General features: G+C 37.5%; 2 protein-coding genes across 8 annotated transcripts in view; both read left to right on the top strand.

Moving 5' to 3' along the window:
• Positions 1–1,207: 1,207 nt before the first annotated feature.
• Positions 1,208–19,368, top strand: LOC119548912 (E3 ubiquitin-protein ligase RNF181 homolog). Of its 6 annotated transcripts, XM_037856560.1 has the most exons (4): positions 1,214–1,609; positions 5,485–5,502; positions 18,728–19,038; positions 19,126–19,368. In XM_037856560.1, the coding sequence occupies exons 3-4, from the start codon at positions 18,730–18,732 to the stop codon at positions 19,258–19,260; spliced, it is 444 nt and encodes a 147-aa protein (XP_037712488.1). In that variant the 5' UTR covers positions 1,214–1,609; positions 5,485–5,502; positions 18,728–18,729; the 3' UTR covers positions 19,261–19,368. The 6 variants fall into 6 exon arrangements, 4 of the variants coding, with proteins under 4 accessions (XP_037712488.1, XP_037712486.1, XP_037712487.1 ...); XR_005219371.1 differs by lacking the exons at positions 18,728–19,038; positions 19,126–19,368 and adding an exon at positions 14,548–14,685 and having other exon boundaries at positions 1,208–1,609; XM_037856559.1 differs by lacking the exons at positions 1,214–1,609; positions 5,485–5,502 and adding an exon at positions 9,331–9,579.
• A 218-nt stretch (positions 19,369–19,586) lies between these two features.
• Positions 19,587–21,574, top strand: part of LOC119563294 — a 59,229-nt gene continuing 57,241 nt past the window's right edge. Inside the window, exons 1-3 of one of the 2 annotated variants that reach the window (XM_037876626.1) lie at positions 19,587–19,842; positions 20,464–21,071; positions 21,479–21,559. In XM_037876626.1, the coding sequence (XP_037732554.1) occupies positions 19,713–19,842; positions 20,464–21,071; positions 21,479–21,559 (819 nt within the window). In that variant the 5' untranslated portion in view covers positions 19,587–19,712. The remainder of the gene's footprint in view (positions 19,843–20,463; positions 21,072–21,478; positions 21,560–21,574) is intronic. The other variant, XM_037876634.1, reaches the window with a different exon arrangement.

The raw sequence follows: 21,574 nt of genomic DNA, 5'->3' as shown, positions 1-21,574 counted from the left end.
GGACCAAAACCCATACTTCTTACTTTTCTCCGTCGGAATTATCCCTGCAGTCTCGGCCGGACTTTCTTTCTTATGCTAATTCGTGGCGCGTGGACACTTAGTTGATTGGTTTTTGTCAGAGACGTCGTCGCAAAGCGTTGACTGATTGGATTTTGGTCATTTGCCGAAGACCTCACCCCCACCTATCGGATAGACAGTGATTATGATTACCAGAACTTCCTTTATCATCCCCGGAACTTCAACTTAAAGTTCCCAGCTACTATGCCCTAAACCATTATTCATGTAATAATCTGGAGCACATAAATCTTGGTTCGGAAGCTAATCGACTTCTCAAGGGTGTTTGCCGGCCCCTGTGACCTTGACCCATTTCCCGGCTTACATAGGTACATATAACTGGATAAGAGGCGGTGGGTGGTGGTGTAACATGACCGTAACATTCTGCTGGGAACTTACAGCACTCAAGCTTACTATTTAAAAACGCTCTAAAAGTTGAGCGAGTGGGATGATGCAAACCAAAGCTTTTTCAATTACGATATTAATTTCCTTTTAACAAATGTTACTACAATAGTTTTCGTACCCATTTTCTTATATTTACATCAAATCAAAGATTGGAGAACAGCACTGTTTCATATGGCAGCCAGTCCTTATCAAATGATTTAGTTCTTAGCAGCTGGGAAAAAAAGTATTATAATTTTTTAAAATCTATATTTCTACATATATCGAATAAAATATTAAGGCACATTCCTGAAATTTAATCATACTTTTCTTTTACAATTATTATATGTATTACATTAAAATATCATTATAAAATTGGTGGCAATTTTAAATTTAAAAAAGATCGGTCGTGCTACATATTTCTCTTTCATAAAATTTTGGGTAGGACGAGATTTAGCACCATACCTACTTTTATGACCTCTAGTAATTTTGGCCATCGACGATCCTTAAATTTTCATTGCAATTGAAAATATAATTACAGTTTCCAACACTTTAAAAAGTGTCTTCTTTATCAGATCATCTAATATTTAAATGCGTTACATTAGAAGAAATCTCTCCCAATTCACAAATTTAAATCGCGCGCCAAACGTAACAGACGTCAAGCTTTTTGTATACAGATGGTAAACAAACTGGAATGGGAGGAGTTCGTCCAAGTGATGGGATAGTACTATCGCATAGATTGAAAAATATCGATAGCGGTCATCGGGACCATCGATATTACATTTGTTTTTGCCGTGCCGTTGAATCGCTTCGTCTTGCTGACTTTTCGACTTTTTCGTGTGAATTAAACTCGAAAGGAGACCGAAATCAGCTCAGAAACACCACCTGAAGACATTGTCGATAATCCGGATGGCGAATTTATTCCAGTGAATCGGTGAATTCGCCAGCAAAGCAGCCAAAAGCAAAAACAACATTGAAAAAAACGTTTCGTCACGCTGAGAGAGCAGTGGAATTTTTTCGCAACAAATACAATTAAAAGTTGCAGAGCCAAGGAGGAGGCGAAAAAATCAGAAAATCAATTAGTGAATAATACGAATTCGGTGCAAGATAAGTTCTCGTGTGAAATTGCTTTTTCGGCGATTGGTTTTTCATCGATTTTGCAGAGGAAAAACAGGTTGGTTTTCTCTCTCTTTTTCACCCCACCCCCAAAATCACATTTCTTGTGATTTTTGTTGTTTTGCAACTGGTTCTAGCAAACTACCGCTGCTTATTCTGTATTGTTTTTGTGTGCTTTTCTGTGTTTGAGTTCGTTTTGGCCTTCTGCCTTTAAGCATTTCATTCGTTGCGGAAATTTGTCTGAAAATACCGGCTTGTTGTCATCTGTGTCAAGAGAGCGAGAGAGAGAGAGAAATGGTGGGGAGAGCGCGAGCGAGGGTGACTCAGTAACTGCGCTTGTAGTTGTGTGAGGTTATGCGTGTCACACAGTAGCGGCCAAAATATTAGTGCAAGGGCAGTTAAATATTTATTTTTTAAAATTTTAAGTAAAAAAAAAAATAATTAGAAAGAAAATAATTTTTGCTGTAATGAAACAAATTTGTTTTTTCTTGGGTTTGGGATGCATTTCTTAAACTTTCAAAAATTAACGTGGTATCTAAAAGATTTGTTAAATAATATTTTGTTTTATTTCTGTTTAGTCTATTATCTTTAAAAAAAAAAAACTAAAATACTGTTCAAAATAATACAAAATATACAATTACATAATTATGACCCCTGCTGTACATACAACTGGAATTGGAACACACGCGTTGTACCTCGGTCACACTCGCGTCCAGCATTATTGTGCCGGTGCCCCGACTTGATTGAATTGCTTGCATTTCTCTTAATTGATACGAACTTCAAATGGACGGGTCCTCAATTAGTGGCGATTATTTTTTTCTGCTTTCCCATTTCACTCGGAAATTTTCGCAGTTGTGGGTGCAGCAGCTGTTCTTTCAAATTCCCGCGCAATTTGCATTTTCAATTGCATTCAGCGAAAGGGACGGACAGATAGCGAAAGATTATGCAATATGCATTCATTTAGCGTGTTATCATCTTTTATTGCAGCCGGTTGTTATTGCAACTAGTTTTGGTCGGTACACATCACTGGGGTTAATTTTCACACACTAATTCCTGAAGGTTAACCATAATTTCAGTTAAGGGGTAAATTCAATTTAGTACTCATGCGGAAGTTGGTATCGGATTTATCTTATCATTAGACTTTAAAATTGATTTTTAAAATCTTCCGTAAACTCATTTTGATTTGAATCTTACTTACAATTTTGATGTGTGGGCCATTATTTTTTAGATAATATCAAAATGTATCAGTTGTCTTACAATTTATTAAATGCTTTCTAGTATACACCACCACCTTACTCTTTTACATCAACAAGTTAATTGTCGGGTAATGATTGCACAAGTTAACAAAAACAAACTGCTAAAAACAATGAAAGCTAAAATATTATTGTGAAATTGCTAATCGGGATTTAGGAACAAATAGCTATATAAATCCGCACTTATAGCACCTACCCCTTATTTTTTCTAATGTCATTCTTAATTTCTAAGTACTTAAAACTTAATAAACGTTGCTTATGACAAGTTAAAAAATACAAAACTGTTGTCCACAGTTTTTAACCCAATTTTAAATATTATTAGTAATTTCACAGTTTTTAGTTTAGTTTAAAATTTTTGAGTCGTTTTAGAGATTGTTAAGATTTTTACTTTCACCCTTTAAAGTTTAGATGAGTTTTTAAATGGTATTTTCCATTTGGCCCATGGCCTAAAACACCTTTTGTCTAATAACCGAAGAATTTCACAAGTTAGCTGCATGCCACAGTCGCGTGGCTATGGCAAATAAAAATCCATTTAAAAGCGATAATAATGGGATTTGGAAACCGCTGCTAATTCGATTGATCAACGGGCTTTTAAGGCGCAGAAACACAATGCCATAATCGTGCATTTACACCTGTTCTCCGCTCAAGTGCCACTTGCCGATTGCCAATTTGCGTTTCTAATTAGTTGCATCCCGTGTCGGCAATTTATGCTCGATGTGCTTGCCCATCATCGATGATTGCTTAGATAAGTCGTCTATTGTACCGTCCATTGCCCATGTGACATCGTGCGAACCACGTGAAATTGTCGCCCTTTCTAATTGCCATTTACTAAAGTCACACTTGCACCAATTGTATTCTATTACTCTTTACACTCGGAATAAATTATCAGGGATTTTCGAAATATTTTTTAATTTGTGACTGTAAGCTACATGTTTCGTATCAAAATTGAAGGGTTCTTTGGATATCACAATAATAATCTTTATAATGTCCAGATATATATTTTTCTTATGCAATACCAAGGAACACATTCCAGGCAAGACCCTTTTTGAGGTCGAGCTGTGACAGTTGCTCCTAAAAATAGTCACACTTGAAGTCCGATTAGTTGAAGAGGCTATATATAAATTAGTATGTGCAAGCAATCAGAGGCGATAAGATTAATCCCAATGCAAGGCACTGAGTGTTTACAGTAAGAAATCGGTACAAGCAATTTTAAATATCATAATTAAATATTAATAATAAATGCTTTGTTTGGATAGCAATTAAATTTTCAAAAAAATGTTCAACTTCAAATAACTCTGCTTTCACTAACTCCCTGACCCCTTGATTTCCATAAAACACTTTAATAATTTACTGAGTTTTTTTGCTCTGACCACATTTAACATCATGCATTTGTTGTTTGTCGAGAGGACAACTAAAATCCAAGCATCTGCCATAAATTTAAGCGCAATTTGTTTGTCTTGCATGTCATTTTGTTGTCCACAAAGATTTCGTATTTAATACGCTCACAATTTTCTATTTTGTTGTCGTTTCATGCGGCCGGAAAATGTTTTTAATGGGTTTTACAGCACGTGCCGTCTGTTTTCGTGATTGTTTTTGAATGTGGGAAATACGCAGCATAACCTTTGTTTATAATTTATTGCAAGTTATTAAAGTACGCAGCTGTCTTGTCTATGCAAAAGCCATATCACAGATTATAAAGAATTTAGCACTGTGATATGATAAATGGACTAATAATTTATCTTATATGCTTTTATTTTTTCTGAGTACTGCATAAAAGATTTCCTAGGATTTGTGTATATTTTTCTTTGTTAAAACCTTTTTTACACCCTTTGTGATATGAATTTTGGATAGTAAAGATAAATAAAAAGATAAACAGTCATCTTTATGGACTAAAATAATATTGATTTTTTGAATACCGATAAGTGGCAAAGACGTCAATAAATATGATTTCAGGTTAAATTCGCAGGCGAAACCATAAAAAAAAATTCTTAGAAAATAACAAAATCTATGAAAACTTGCGCAATTAATTACTATCTATTTATTTTGGCGACGATCACATTGTATTTTTTTGGCTGCAGCTAGATAAAAATTTTCTGATCTATTTTGCCATTTCATTATTTATAAACGCCATTCTCTTAATTGGTGGCAACAGGTGATACACCTGCCCCCTTCTTCAACAAAAAAGAACCCCACGTTCGGCTTCGGTATTATGACCACTTTTGGCACAGAAATTGGTGGCATCTCGATGCTGTACTGGTGGCCATCGGCTGCTCATAATTTATTTGCATGCGGGATAAGTTTATATTTATTGGCATGAAGATAACTTTTGTGGCCACATTCGAGACTCATTTATTTTTAGTTGCTCCATGCCCCACCGCCAGTGAAAACGTATCATAAATTATTCGCACATTTACAAATCAAAATTTATGTGCTCTAATTATTTATTATTTATTCGCCCCCTCTTAAAAAATATTTTCGCTTCGCTTTTCCGATTTCTTACATGATTTTCATTTAAATTTCATGATTGCTTGCGATTTATAAATGTAGATTAAATAAATGGGATTTTATTTAAGTTGCTTTTATCGTATTTTATATTTTATTTAGCCTTACAAATATTTATGCAAATGCTTTTTTAATTGACACTATTTACTAATTCGTTTTATTATCTTGATTTTTACAGATTTCAAGAGGCGATCTGGTAAGTAATAACAAGAGCTAGGCTTGAATTTAAATAGAGCAATAGATGTAGTCTAAAAATGCAAGCATTAACTGGCTTCTTAGTTAAAAATTCAATTCCTTTAAATGAATTGCAAAATACCAAGATTAGTAGGTTTAAAATAAAGCTTCATAGAAAAGGATATCAAAATTATTTTTACAGAAAGTTTAGAGGCTAGAAAAGGTTTTTAGGAATTTGTTTTTGAAAGTCATTTGTTCAAAGTCAAAGAAATAGGAGAGAAAAATTAGTTTGATTTAGTTGTGTAATTCAATAGACAAATTAGTCATCGAAATTGGGAATTTATATAAAAGTCATTGGGGAAGCACAATTCTATTGAAGTATAGCTTATGAGCAGACGAAACGCATTAAGCCGAAGTGCAATCGTCGAAACTCAAATCTAAATGGTGATCTAAAATCGAAATTAAATCGTGATAGGTAAAAGGTACAGTGGGTTTCTGAGGGGGTGGGGAACCTTTCCGGTGGGTCACGTTCTGCTCGGCGCTAATCGCTCAATTTGCCTCACTGCTAGCACGCGGAAATGTGTGGGAGGGCATGCGAAACCGTTTCACTCGCGAAAACCGGTGACAGTCACACACTGTTAAAAAAAAACTAAAACAAACTTCAAAAAATGTATCAATATATTTCTTAATATAATTAATATTATATATTTTATAAGGTCTTTAGAAAATTTAACTATAGTTAATATTTCTTTTGAAAAATGTTGTGGGGTGCCTAAAATGTTATGATATGACAAGATCTTTAACAGAACTTGTTATAATATTTTGAATTTGACTCTCTGGCTGATGAGTCCTGAAACTATGATAATATATCCGATCTTTCAACCTATTTTTCCTTGCAGTGCTGTGAAAAAACGAGCACAGTGAGGCAATGCTAATTAAATTTCGCTAGTCGGGGCACGGCGCCCTCAGTCTTAATTTGTTTGCATGCTCGGTCGAGCGGAAAAACAACAACAAATTGGCATAATGATCTTGTACGATCAACGGCAACATGATGATGATTATAATGATGATGATGATCATGCTGAACTGACTGACAGGCGGACTTGCTTCTCTGCCGCTCGTTCAATTGCTATTTTGACTTTGAACTTGCCTCGTTCTGTGCTCTGCCCGCCTTTAATTTACAATTTCTGCACTGAGGGATCGACAGAGCTTCCCCCTTACTATAGTATATAGTATCTGAACGATCTGTACAGCATTTCCTACCCACTCAACGTGACGTTCAGCGATTAAATTTAGCCACAATGGCAAGAGAAAGACAGAAACTATAACTGGGCTTCGGGCTTAATGTGGAACGACATTTCAATTGCGATTGCTATTTTTAGGCATTGTCATCTCGCCGTCTCGGCTTAACGATTTCTTTCTTTTTTTCCTTTTTTTATTTTTGCATATTGAGGGGGCAACATTAAATCTCTCGATTGTGTGGCTTGCGGCAAGGTTAACCTGCATTGTATAACAAATTCACTTTGAGTGAGAGCCCCATACTCGTCTTCCTTTAAAAGCGATGATAAACAGCAAACAGCCAGTTCTTTTTCCATTTTTATAAATTGATTTTGTAACCAGAAACCTCAATTAACTGAAGCCCAATTGTTATTAAAACCAATTGTTATTTGGTTGTTAAACAAGAAACTTTAATTCGTTATAAACAAAACAATCTAAAATATTTGTTTTAAAACTTTTCAACTTTTCACATGAAAAATGATTTTTAGTCGAGGTTTTCAATTGAACAAAACCTTGATTTCTTTGTCAATAAGAAGAAATGGCAATTAATGAAAATAATTTAATTTTCATTTTGAATAATAATTTTGTGTTTTGAAACCTATTATAATTTTTGTCATATCTCTTTCCCAATCATTTACTTCCTGCAATTTGCGCAGCTTTTTGAACTCATTGAACTGAAATACCCTCGATCGCTCAAAACCATTTGCGTCCAAGAATATTGATTTATTTACGGCTATGTTTTTAATTTACTGTGCGAAAAGTGTTTTTTGTCGAGTGCAAAAGTCCCAAACGTCCTTGCCTTGAGAAATCGACCGAATGCGAGAGAAATCACATGAGATGTTGACCAGCAAATTGAACTGAACATGTGAGCTTTGATTTAGCTGATGGGAGATGGCACATGGCAAATTTTTTGAATTGTTTTAAGAAATATATACACATTTGTTTATAAAAATGTATAAAGTTTCACGAGCACCATCGCGTCAATTGGTAGCCAAGAGATATATATATTTAAAAGTATATTTTCAATAGGTTGGCGTAGTAGTTCGATTCTCCGGAAGAAGCAGTGGGAAGTTTTATTAAAGCCCAGTGAATAAAAGAAATATATGAAGATGAATTCAAAATTTACAAGTAAACCCCATCCAATAGATCTCAAAAAGTGTAATTTAAAAGAATTTCTAATAGAAAAGCTATATCTATTTAGTAGGCGGTATTTTATAGACCAAACACTTGGCTATAAATGTCATCTAGTGCCATAGTCGCCTATATACATATATCTACTATAGTTTTTACTATACGAATTAGGTTCGCTTTGGTTCATTCATTATAGCTGGCCCCCAACTTGTTGTGGTCATTCATGAGTTTTCCCTCATTTTGATGTCACCGACGTCACGCAAGAGAACATTTCACAAAAGTTATTGACCAACGCCTTGCACATGGTATGTAGTACATATAGGAACTAAAGTGTACGGGTTCAGGAGCGATCAACCTTTAGCCCGCCCACACACGTGTCATATACCATTGGGCGCTAATTAAATCGCGGGTTTTCGGCTTCTTTTTTGCGCTCTTTGTGTATTTTTTGAGGGCGTTCGATCACTTGACTCGTATTGCCGGTGCGCATAAAAAGTAAGCCACGAGTACAGATATAGATATATTTACGATTTGCACAGCCTGACAAATTTCACACATTTCGACTTTCAACGTTTGTTGGCTTAGATACAACAAATTCCCTTGTTAAAAATAATATAACCCCCGAAAAAAGGGGAGAAAGAAGAGCATTTTGACTGCAAACAAGAATTTAAAAATACAGATCCTATAAGCCGTATGCAAATTGCTAAAATAATAATAACATCAAACTTGCGCATGTCTTTTTGTTAAAGAAAAATTACTTGGGTATACTGATGCTAAAAACCAGGTAAACAGGATAGAAAAACGTAGGTAAAGGTTTATAAGGGCTAGGATTTATTTTCCTAATAAAAACATACTTCTTAAAAATAAATTTTTCAATACTAATGATAATATATTTATAATAACTCTTTGTAAAATATGTATATACCAAGAAAGCATTTAAAATAGCAAATTTGTGGTTGTTATTTAAAAATCACTGACGAACCTAATAGAACGAGAACGTAAATAGAAACTGAAATTTCTAGGAAAATCCCCTGCCAAAGGTATTTTAAGTTGTGGCCAGGGGCAATCACTCATGCAAATTACTTACCAGCTGGGCTTTGGCCATAAAGCCCGTCAAGTCCGAGCTAAAGTCAGCCGATATAGATACAGATACAAATACAGTTACAGATACAGATATAGATACAAAGGCGGATACTGAACTACTAACTACTACTAACTAACGCCGACGCGTTGATGGAGGCGGCAAAATTTCGCACATTTATTTCGTCGATCGGCGACGGCGTTTTTCTATAGTATCATTGTTATTGCTCCGCTGCTGTCTGTCGTCGTGTTCCGCCATTTGTAGAGCTTATTTAATTTTTATTGTTGTTTATTGCTAAACGGAAAAAAAGGTTCATTTTAAATGTTTGATTACAACGATTTGTGAAGTTCAGTCGAATTTGTGATTTTCGCGCTGGAGGAGCGGCCCACTCAGCGATCGCGAGCAATGCGATTTAGAACTGCAATCGGATCGAATCCCAATCGCAGTTCCGTTGATAACTCAACTCAGTCATTCTCAAGTGTCGTGTGTGATCGAAAGTACATCCGCAGTGAAAACCCCAGCTGAAAAACATTAAAACTGAAAAATTCCAGTTCTCAAATAAGTGACAAACAGTCAAAATGCAGTTACTAAACTTGGTGTGCCTCAAGCAAAGTGGGTTGAAACATTCATCAATTTATCGAGTTAAATTCCCAACACTCAACATTTCAACGAGTTTCACAAGCGCATTCCCCCTTTTGGGTTACCGAACTAATTTCAATTTTTGTGTTATCGCTGAAAGTTATTTCTCATATGCCCCGCATTTGTCATTTTATAATCCAAAAATAATGCATGTATATGGCCTAATGCAAATATCTAAATAAATTATACCAGCTTGATAGATAGGAGGGTGAATTTTAATTTTTGTGTGTGCTCCATTGGCTTACCAACTTAAAACTGATTTCGGACAGGGAATTTCCCGAATTCTGTTTGTGATTTATTTCTAGTCGGTTTCGGGATAATTAAATTAAAAAATAACTGCCACAAACAGGCTTTGAAATATGTCAAAAGGAGATTTATAATTTACTTAAGAGTGGTGACTTGATTTAAATTTAAGTGACTTATTAAACAAGTGTTATATATAAAAGAAATGTAGATATGTAGATTAATTTTTTTAACTAAATGTTTTCCCCTATGAAAAATATTCAAATATTTTCCGATTACGCTGATTGATCGTTTGGAACCAACAGCAAAAATCGGAACACGAAAAGATCTCAATGAGTACGCTAGATGAATTTATCAATGCCAGTGCAAAAAGTATATTTCTGAAATCGCAACAGCAACTAAATGCAAAAACAAGGAATCAATTACTCTTCCACATGACGTGCTGAAAAGTCGCAACCAGCGGCCAAATTAAAGATCTAATCTAAACAAACAGTCACTTGGGCACTTGGCCATGTTCCGTACTCATCGGTTATGTAGTATAGCCATATTATCGAGTCATTTGCAAAGAGTATTTCATTCTTAACGCGCGATTGCAATGCGAACTGTGTCAACAATTAATGCGAAACGGTTTTGTAAACTGCATTCAAAGTTCAAGCAACTCGTTAATGTGTCAATATTGAAATTATGTTAAATTTATTGCAACATTGAAGATTTATAAATACACACGAGCATTTTCGTAATTTATTTGATTTTTCTATATTAAGGCAGTCGCATATTTGTAAACGCAGAGAGCAATAAACGCAAAATGTGTTAACCGAATGAGATATTTAAATATATCCGTTTACCTGACTTAATGGGGATACATTAGCTGGATTGCGAGGTAATTAGGCAACTGAATCTGGTTTTGAGGTCGTAATTATCCGGGTGGAAAATTTCTTCTTAATTGACTGGAATGGAAATATCATAAAATTGAAATGTGTATAATTACAAAAAACCTCAAGGTAGTAATAACTAGCCATAAATAAAAAAAGTCTACTATTTTTTCCAGTTTTTAATCAAACCAGCTCTTTTATTGTTTTAAATAAATTAATAAAACATTCAAACTTATAAAAGAAATGTTGAAAATGGTACCAAGCCCATCAAAAAACACAGTAGCCCAGAAATATATTTCCTTATATCATAAAAATAGTCCTAATAAGATATGAAAAGTATCCATTATTCGACTGCTCCTCCATTTTCCAATCCATTTGGATTTATACGCACTGCGGAGATGACGATCACCTTTTTCGTTTGCCAGCACCAAAAGCCTCCCCCCTTTTTCCGCCCCTCGAGACATTTTGCCATGGCCGAACTGCATTGGAAATTATATGCAAATAGAAAAACGAGACGGAGACGATCTAAAAATAAACAGACCACGCAAAAATCAGTATGGTGTGTGTGCGAATATCTTATTTTTATAAGTCTTCAGTCTTCGGCCTTTGACGATGGCGCATTTTTATGCAGAGCAGAAAAGAATTTCACGCTATGGCCAATGCAAACTGCCGATCCCATAATCCACCTATAGATACAAAGATACATTTGTATCTATATGTCTGCCTGGGCTTTTGTGGATGCAATCTACGAATTTTCCATGATGACTGTATGGGCCTCGGGGTCCCCAACCCCCCACAAATTAACCCCCTTTCCATTCAGTTAACCCAGTTATCTTACCCATTGAGATAGCGAAATGGAAAAGGCAGAGAAAGAGAGTGAGATACGGATTCCACTTTTGTATCTGGGTGCGGTATGGAAAGCACATACGTCTGTTGTATCTATGCTCCCCTTTTTGGGACTTTCAGTCTTTATTGTTGCTAATTGTTTTCGCTTGTTGTTATTATTGCCGCTGGAAACGTTTTTAACTTATCGTGCGCGTCAGAGCTGATAAAATCCGAGTACACAAGGTGGAGGGAAAGTATGTGGGGGCAGACAAGAGGAAAACCTTACAAATGGTAATAGTGGCCATGGTGCAGCATTGACCATTTCACATGCAAATACTATTTTACAACAATTTATTGGATATTATTTACAAATTCTCGAATGCTAAATAATTTTTTAAGGGTTTTAAATTTATTTTATAATATATAGTTTGTAATAAAAATTATTTATTGTTTATTAAATTTTTTTCGTAACATTTTTTTAAAATAAAATACATTTTTTTAAATTTTAAAATGAATGCTTGTTTTGATCTATAAGGTCCACTGTGCGACAGCTTAACCCGCTCTGGCGCTCTTTGCCTCTCTTCTTCCTCACTCTCTTCTTCGTGCAACAGCAGACCGGCGCCTCACCACCACCACCACCCTACCTCCCTCTTTCACGCTGTTGATATTTGCTCAATACATTTATTTTAGTACTTTTCTAGTTTCGGTTTTTTGAACACATTTAATACCCTTTACTTGTAAAAGTTATGAGGTGTTTTTTTTTAAATCTAAAAAGTTTTTCTTTTGACTTTGTAGTAGATCCGTCGTAGAGCATAAATGTAAAACTTGGTAAACTAACATGTACTCAGATTTTTTCTTATCAGGCAATTGAGCAGCGGCTAGGGTATCTGAAAGTCGGATAACTCGACCCTTCTTTGTTTTTCTCTTACTCTTGTTGGCGCACTTGTTACGACGTCGGCGTCGACTGCGCTGCCTTGGTGTTGGCTTTGCCGTTGCGTTTGCTGCTCTGCTTTTGCGCGCTCATTCGTTGCGCGGCTTTTGAAACGATCGATTCGCTTCCCCAGACGAGAGAACGAGAGATCACGGCAAGGGAACGGAATATTTCGAATCTGGAAGGCGCGCGTGCGTGGAGCAGGAAAAAAGTAGCAGGAGCAGCATCATAAATCGTGTAATTAATTCTTCTGCATTTTGCGTAAATTGTTTTGATTTCTTCAGCGTGAAATCAATAAAGCTCAAATGAAAATTTATTGAACTGTCAAGTGTGTGCGTGTGTGTGAAGTCGTGTGACAATGCTTATCAGTTGCACATGATCGAGTCTCTCTCTCGCGCTCTCCCTCTCTCTTTTGATATTGATTTATTATGAAATTTGTCTGCATAAAATAAGAACAATTTGAACACAATTTCCAGTTTAACAAAGATTTGTCATAGTTTGTTTTTCGGTTCAAAACATTACAAAATATATGATGCATAAATCGTTCTTTTGACTATAAATAGAAAATTAAACCAGTTATCCAGTTATCTTATCCCCTAAAAATTTTTGTTTTGTTTTGTGTTAGCTTTTTTATAATAAAATATTTATTTCTGTTTTGTACATTTAAAAAATAGTTGTCTGCTTAAATTAGCTTTCTTAGTTTTCTTTTTGGTTGCCAAGTGTTTTTTTTTAGAGGCCGTTTCCTGTCTCCCTCTCTCTTTGCATTTTGTTTGTTGTGTAAACATTTAGTTTTTGTTTTCCTGTCGCGTTATTCTTTATTTGACTTGGCCTAAGTGTTAAATTGCGAAATTCGCTGCGTATTTTGTTGGCCCAAAAAGTTAGTTGGTTTAATTAACTGGCACATGACACGTCCGATAACTGGAATCGCGTTTCTTTATCGCTGCTGTCAGAGTTATCGAATTGCGGTTATTCTTTTACCGTTTTTAACCGCAAGCTTATCGTGTTTTTTTTTTTGATGTAATCAAAAATGAAGAGAGGGGAAAAGCAAAAGCAGGAATTGTAAACATTTTAGCTTGAAAACTTAATTACAATTTCCACACACATTATCTTTGTTGTAGCTCAGTTATTTTGGTTGTTGTTTTTATTTTTTTTTGCTATAAATAGCTCAATGCGGTCATTGGTCCCGCTCGCACACTCCTCTCTCTCTCTGTCTCTTCCCTCTCCCTCTTTCGTTCATTCCATTCCATGCGATTGAACTTATGCTGCTTGACGAGAAGAGAGGAGAAGATTTTAAGAGAGCAGATCTCACTTATACAGTCGAGGGCGTCCAAAGTTGAACGTTCGCTTGACAGTAATGGCCTGAAAAATTGTGAACACTTCGCACATTATATTCATGAAGCAAAATCTTATCAGCAAAAACGTGGAAAAATTTAGCATAAAGCGACGGGGTGGTGAGCGGTACAATACAATTCCCGAGTACGGCATGTGTCAGGCGTTAAACGTTTGTTTTTTTTTTTTTCAAAACGTGTCGGGGTAATTCCCCTGACAACAATAAAGAATTTTTTGGGTTTATTGTTATATTCTTAAATTATTCTTTGTAGATATGACCCATTTTTATCAGGAAAAAATTTTGAATAATATGAATGTACGTTCTGAGAAAAAATGTATTTCATTCTCAGAACTGGTCGAGATTATATTTTATTTAGATAGTGTTCTTTGAATTGTAAAACTTACTCTTTATTGCTTAGATGGTAAAAAAAAATATTTATTTTAATATAAAACTAACTGAAATCTTTAAATGAATAATCCATAAAAAGTTATTACTAACTAATTTCTCACTGAAAACTACCGAATATTTTAAAAATGCATTTAGGTCGTCTCTTTATCATTTCCACATCTTGCCCTTGGCTCCTGGTTTTCTCGTTATCTTTCTGATTATCACAACTAGACTCCCTGATTTTTCCTCGAGCAGCTCGTTGATCATCTCGCCTGTAGTTCTGTTGCTTTTTAAAAGATATACCAAGGCAAGGCCCCTACTTTACCCCATTCTGATTTTTTCTCCTCTTGCAGAGGTGGCACACATCGCCAACAACAACAACAACCAGAACCCAAGCAAAGAATCCCACGAAAGAGATCCGAAGGATACAGGAATCTTTGGTTGCTTTGCCAAGAAGGAAGATCAGCATCAGCACAATTCAAAAAAGGAACACTCGGAAGAGCACAAAGAAAGTTCCAACTCGGGCAGCTATAAAGTGCAGAAAAAGGAGCAGGAACAGCAGAGGGAATCGGAAAACGAGCATCCATCCGTTTACCGGCAGCAAGACGAGGAGTTCCATCCGATACAAACACAGGAGGAGGAGTTTCATCCAATAAAAAAGGAAGAGCCCCGTAAAACCCCACCAATATCGAAGCAACCACGTCCACGAAATACCACGAGATCGCAGAGTCAGCCTGCTATAAACAACCGACGACGTCCAGGAACCCCGCCACCACACACAACCGCCGCTGGAAACGGAACCGGAAGCAGGAGCATGACCTCCATACCCGCCAATCTGTCAAGCAATAATGTGGCTGGAGCAGCAACCCTGCCAGGAGCTGCCGTGCCGCCAGAGAAACAGCCCTGGCCCAACTCCAAGGACGATTACGAGCTGAGGGATGTCATTGGTGTGGGCGCCACAGCCGTCGTCCATGGCGCGTACTGTATCCCCAGGAACGAGAAGTGCGCCATTAAGCGCATCAACCTCGAGAAGTGGAACACGTCGATGGACGAGCTGCTCAAGGAGATTCAGGCCATGTCCTCTTGTTTTCACGAGAACGTTGTGACCTATCACACCTCGTTTGTGGTGAGGGAAGAGCTCTGGCTGGTCCTCCGACTCCTGGAAGGTGGTTCTCTGCTGGACATCATCAAGCACAAGATGAGGACGGCGAATTGCAAACAGGGCGTCTTTGACGAGGCCACCATAGCCACGGTACTCAAGGAGGTTCTCAAGGGACTGGAGTACTTCCACTCCAACGGGCAAATTCACCGAGATATCAAGGCGGGCAACATCCTGATAGGTGATGATGGCACCATCCAAATCGCTGACTTTGGCGTGAGCGCTTGGCTGGCCACTGGCCGGGATTTGTCCAGGCAGAAGGTGCGCCACACCTTTGTGGGTACACCCTGTTGGATGGCCCCCGAGGTGATGGAGCAGGATCATGGCTACGATTTCAAGGCGGACATCTGGTCCTTTGGCATCACAGCGATCGAAATGGCCACGGGCACGGCACCATATCACAAATACCCGCCCATGAAGGTGCTTATGCTGACCCTGCAGAATGATCCGCCTACCCTGGACACGGGTGCCGATGATAAGGATCAGTACAAGGCCTATGGCAAGACATTCCGCAAGATGATCGTCGAGTGTTTGCAAAAGGAACCATCGAAAAGGCCCACAGCTAGTGAGTTGCTGAAGCACGCCTTCTTCAAGAAGGCCAAGGATCGCAAGTATCTCACCCAGACGTTACTGCAATCCGGACCCAGCATGGAGACCAGGGTTCACAAGGCGGCGAAACGACAGCCGGGTGCATCGGGTCGTTTGCATCGCACGGTGACGGGTGAATGGGTGTGGTCCAGCGAAGAGGAGGACAATGGCGGCTCTGTCTCGGGCTCGGGATCTGGAGGTGGCCGAAAACACCCCTCTTCGGACTCGGACTCCGAGGATAGGCCCATAAATCGGCTGGAAAGAGCCGACTCCTCGGACAGCGACCGTGAAGAACCGTCGCCCGAAATAACGCATAGTGTTTCCTCAGCCACAGTGACGCCTGGAGCTCCCGCAGCAGCTGCTGCCGCCACCCAAGAGCTAACAGCTGGCCTGGCTCAATTACCATTACCCAGCGATTCCGCCGGTGAGGCGCCACCAGTCAATCTTGTCCTGCGCATGCGCAACTTGCGTCGCGAACTCCACGACATTCGGTTCGAGTTCGTGGTGGGCAAGGATACGGCCGAAGGCATCGCCACGGAACTAGTGGATGCGGGTCTCGTTGATGCCCTGGACACTCACCCCATGGCCCAGCATCTGGACCAACTGATAGCGGCCAGTGCCACGATGAAAACGATTACTTTCCAATTGAGCTCCGGCGTGCAGCCGGGTGAGGTGCCCGACGAACGATCACTTGTTGGCTACGCGCAGATCTCCATCACGGACTAGTGATCTGCCCTGGAGCATGGATCACAGTCAACCCTAACCCATCACAAGAGCATCCCAAACACCACTACAGCACCACCATCCCCGATTAAAACCAAGCCAGTCTGATGATACGTAAGGCCAGGAGGGTTCGGGATCTGGATTCGGGATTCCCCAACTGGAGAGCCGCTGCCGTTTGCTGCTTTTAGCACTAGACTAGAACTAACTGTATATGCTAGTGATAGATCTTAACGCGAGCTGATCGTTTACTATATAGAGAAACTATCTATACAAACATATATATGTTTAAAAGGATGGGTCGATTTTGGTTGATACCGATAACGTGGGGGAAATTAGATGTTTGAAGCTATTGGTATAATATTATTTTAAAAACTATGGGTCAGGAAATATAGGTGCTCGATACACTTACCAATCAGTTGAAATATTTCCATATTTATTCAACCAGCAAATCGGCCCACCCCGAAGTTTTATATATGCCTTACCTACTATAAAAATCCTTTGCGCATTGTAATTAATCCATGTGCCCCGCCCCTGGACCCGCAATCGCCCACTTGTTTTGGCCCCGCTAAAGTAGCTAAAGTAATTGAAGAATCGTGTACTTATTCGTTTTCGTTTCGTTCGTCTTTAAGTAGCTCTGTACATACACCACACATATATATCTATATATAGCTCTTGTTTTTAATTAGCCCACTGAAATCAGTAGATCCTGATGTAGTCCTGCCTTTAAATATCATTTACCGATTACCGATCGCTCCCCCGCCAGGCGCCTCTAATTTATTCTCTAGCAATCTAAACTACTAATTTTTAAAGCCTAGCGGATAAGTCTTGTTTTTGTTTTACTCTTATTATTTTATATTTTAACTTATAATTTATCACTCTACTCTGTTACCCACTGTATGAGTTTTTGATAAGATCGCAAAAGGATGTAATCTTTAAGTGAGGCCAGAGGAAGATACCGAGAGAGAACAGGAGAGTAGAAATTATAATTCAAGCTCTGTAACTACCTTGAAGTAAATCGTAAATCAATTACTTTAAAAATGAATATTATTAAACATCATATAGTTAAAGAAAGAAAATCACAAAAAAAAAAGAAACGAAAAGAGAATTACATTTTGTGTTTTTATTGGCCTTTATTTATGTTGAAAATGGAGTTTAGATTTTAAAATGTGAGTTGGGGAAAAAAATAAGGAAAGTGAAACGTTAGTTTATAGCCTTTAATTTAAAATTTCTTCATTTTTGTCCCTTATATTTTCTAGTATTGTTAAGAGTAAGAGCAAAATAAACTTATTCATTAACATCGGTCGCTAGTTCACTACTCTAATAATTCAATTTTTTAAGAATTAAGCTATTTTGGAACTTTTCATCTTTATGAAGCTCAAAAGAAACAGACAAAAAAAATCCTTACAGCTTGAAAACGAAACAGCATTCTTGGGATGTAAATTTTAGCTCTTCCTCATTAATACAGTAAACCATCGACCTGGTGGTCTCCTACCTATGCTCACGTAAAAAAGAAGCCAGTGTTTGCCTGTAATTTTAGACTTTTTAAAATGCATTGCTGGACTGCCAGCCACTAAAGAAATAATTCTAGGCATAAAAAAACATATTACTTGCATGCGTTTTAAATGCAAAGACCTCTTAGACATTTAGCAATAATGTTGGTGTAACAAAGTTAATCTAATGGAGTTTTAGCCCGGATTGACTGTTATCAAATGTATACGAGAAACTCGAGTTTGAAATAAAAATAACATTTGGCTCCTAATAATCCGTGTGTTGTCTTAAGATATATTGGAATTTTGTGGAAACATTTTTCAAAATTAATGAATTTATTTAAATTTTGTGTTTTTCTTATTTTAAAATTATTTTAAAAAAAAATGCTTAAAACCGAAATAAAAAGATTTTTAGATATTCCTAAATTATATTGCCAAATTAAAAACAGACTAAAAATATATTTTAAAGATCACAAGGTTTCGGAATATGTTTCTTTTAGTAGCTTTCAAGAAATCTGGGATGTGGGGCCTTTACTATCAAGCTATCAACTACGATTTCTGCTACGACAATTGCAGCCATGTCGGACTACTTCGAGGAACTGGGACATGAACCCACTGGACCGGAGGGAGCCAATGATTTGGCCAGAAATTTTCGACGTCTCCAGGTGTTGGCCATAATGAATGGCATCGACATGGAGATCGAGGTGCCAGAGGCGTCCAAGCGAGCGATAGCAGAGCTTCCGGTCCATGAAATTCTCGCATCGGAAGTGGGCGGAGATTTGGAGTGCTCCGTTTGCAAGGAGCCTGCTCAGGAGGGAGAGAAGTACAAGATCCTTCCCTGTAAGCACGAGTTTCACGAGGAGTGCATCTTGCTTTGGCTGAAGAAGGTAATGCTATGGAAAAATAAAATATATATTTTAATATAAAAAGTATCACAATCTAAAACGCCTCACCTTTTATCTTTAAATACCCAGACCAATTCCTGTCCCCTTTGTCGATATGAATTGGAAACAGATGATCCTGTGTACGAGGAGCTTCGAAGGTTTAAGCAGGATGAGGCCAACCGAAGGCAGCGCGAGAACACCATTTTGGATTCCATGTTCGGATAAATCGTTGTTTTGGTTGAAGGATTTAAAAAAACATTTTCTTAAACCGGCTTGGGAAAAAATTTATTGTTTATGATGAATAAAGGCGTTTTGGGTAAATTTAATATTTAATGGGCAAAAGGTTGATCTATTTATTTATTTGATGAAAGTAAGTATATATGCTTTATATGACAAAATATGGACTTTGTTGAAACCTAAAGCAATTTAAATCTTTTCCCATTCTTTCAAGATGACTCTTTGAAAATATCGTATGAAATATCGATTGCTACCCGATATACTCCATCGATATTAACATCGATGATTTACCACCCCCATCTCTTTCTCTTTTCTTCGCCGGCGTGCTTGCTAAAAAGTTTCGCGTTTAAATACTTGGTTTCTTTCAAATATCCTTAAAAAAAACAAAGGAAAAAAAAAATATAGTGTTTGATGTCGATTTGTGTTAACCTTTAATCAAAATGATTGCCGACGACAGTGGTGTGAAGCATTTTGATCGCAAGTTTGTGGCGTCCAATCTGCAGAACCTTCTACGCTGTCCAAAATGCTCAAAATGTTATACTTACTCATATAGTAAAAATCAAGGAGATGGTAAGATAAATAGTTTAATGATAAAGCAAGGAATTTGTGGGTTTCTATTGGCTTCACAGTTCTTAAACATTCGAGACTTCTTGGGCGCAATTTTTTTTATATTGTGTGTGTTTGTGAATGAGGCGTCTATGAACAGTGTTGCCAGCTTGAAATCTGAACAAAAGTATTCAAGAAAAATCCAATTAGAACCTAAGAAATAAATGTTTAGTTCTTACTGGAACTAAATAACTGAATTATGTATCATATTAAGTTTTTGATTAAATGCCTTTTAAACTGAGTTTCTTTGCATTTAATATAACATCAATGTTTTCCAAAGCGAAAAATGCCAAATTGTCATCTCTAATCCGTTATTAAGGGTTTCACGTTACTCCATGCATTTTTTCAGTTCTCTTTGGTGTGTTTTTCTAAACATTAAGCATTGTAAAAAAAAACTTTGAAAAATGCCATCGGAAGGGAAAAACGATCTTTTAATTTTTTTTTGGAAGGAAAAAAATAATTTGAGTGCAACCAAATTTTTTTGCTTAAACTTAAATTACATTTTTAAAAACAAGACAACACAAGGTTTAGAAATTTTGTGAAAAATTTGAATATTTAAATACATATTTTCCCTCAATTTACCAGAGAGTTATCGTCCCTTTCTGCTGCCTTGTGGCCATAATCTCTGCGAGAGCTGCGTGTGGAGCAATCACCAGGATCTGAAGTGCGCCGTGTGCCAAACCCCGGCTTCCCCAACGATCAAGTCCAAGGATCCGGCAAAGAAATCCTCCGCCAATGTGCGGGACTACTACGAACTAAACTACCATGTGCTGGGGGAAACCAGCAGCCTTAGTTATTTTCGCCGATTCGCCTCGGAAACGACGAATAAATCCCTGACCCTCAGCTCCATCAGCGAAGAGGTTGTCCAGGCCACCAAATGCAGCGAATGTGGAAATGCGATTGCCAACGGGGAATGTAGGCAGTGTAACGCCTCCTATTGCCGACGTTGTTTCGAGGCGGTCCACAACCACAGTCGCGTCTTGAAGTCGCACGTCTTCCAAATCACACAGGAGTCCCACTCCCGAAAGGGATTACGGGTGGGCAAACAGTTCTTTACACTGCCCACCAAGAATGAATGCCATCAGCACCGCATGCTGAAGAACATATTCTGCCTGAACTGCAAGCGGACCAACTGCCCGGCTTGCATCTCCGTTCTTCATCGCGGGCACCGCACTAAATCGCTCTTGGATATGGTTAGTAAAATAGGAAATATAGTATCAGTGAGTGACACCATGATCTCTACCTACACATAATACTATTCTTCTTTAGTCGATTGAGTTAGTTTGGAAATTTTGTAAAAGAAAGACCTTAAGATGTTCAGTTAATGTAATAACATTGTCTCTGTAAGTATATTTATTATAAGAATGACGTAACTGAAAAAGCATACCGGTATATACCACCTGGTCATTATTTTGTAACTCTGTCTGTATGAACTAATTGATCTTAAAATACTATTAAAAAAAGGAATATTATCATTATTAGCCATAAATTCGTCTGATGAAATTACTAAATATATAGAAATATATAGACACTGATGTCGGTTACATCGACTAAATCATATTATTTTATCCCAACTAAATGAATTTGATTTTCCCTATAGAATCAACGTTATGCTTCTGAGATCCCGACGACTTTGAATTCATTGAATTCCGCTCTACTTAACATCCAAAATGGCCAGGAGGTAAGTGATACGACA

This window comes from Drosophila subpulchrella, chromosome 3R, assembly GCF_014743375.2.
Source record: "Drosophila subpulchrella strain 33 F10 #4 breed RU33 chromosome 3R, RU_Dsub_v1.1 Primary Assembly, whole genome shotgun sequence".
In the NCBI taxonomy this organism is placed as follows: Eukaryota; Metazoa; Arthropoda; class Insecta; order Diptera; family Drosophilidae; genus Drosophila; species Drosophila subpulchrella.
Note: the sequence above shows the minus strand (reverse complement) of the source record. Positions and strands in the feature narration are given on the sequence as shown.

Coding starts and splice junctions, on each gene's coding strand:
- LOC119548912 (XM_037856557.1), top strand. CDS start 9,546: ATGCAGTTACTAAACTTGGTGTGCCTCAAGCAAA. Junction 9,580..14,547: donor CTTGGTGTGCCTCAAGCAAA/GTGGGTTGAAAC, acceptor CTCCTCTTGCAG/AGGTGGCACACATCGCCAAC.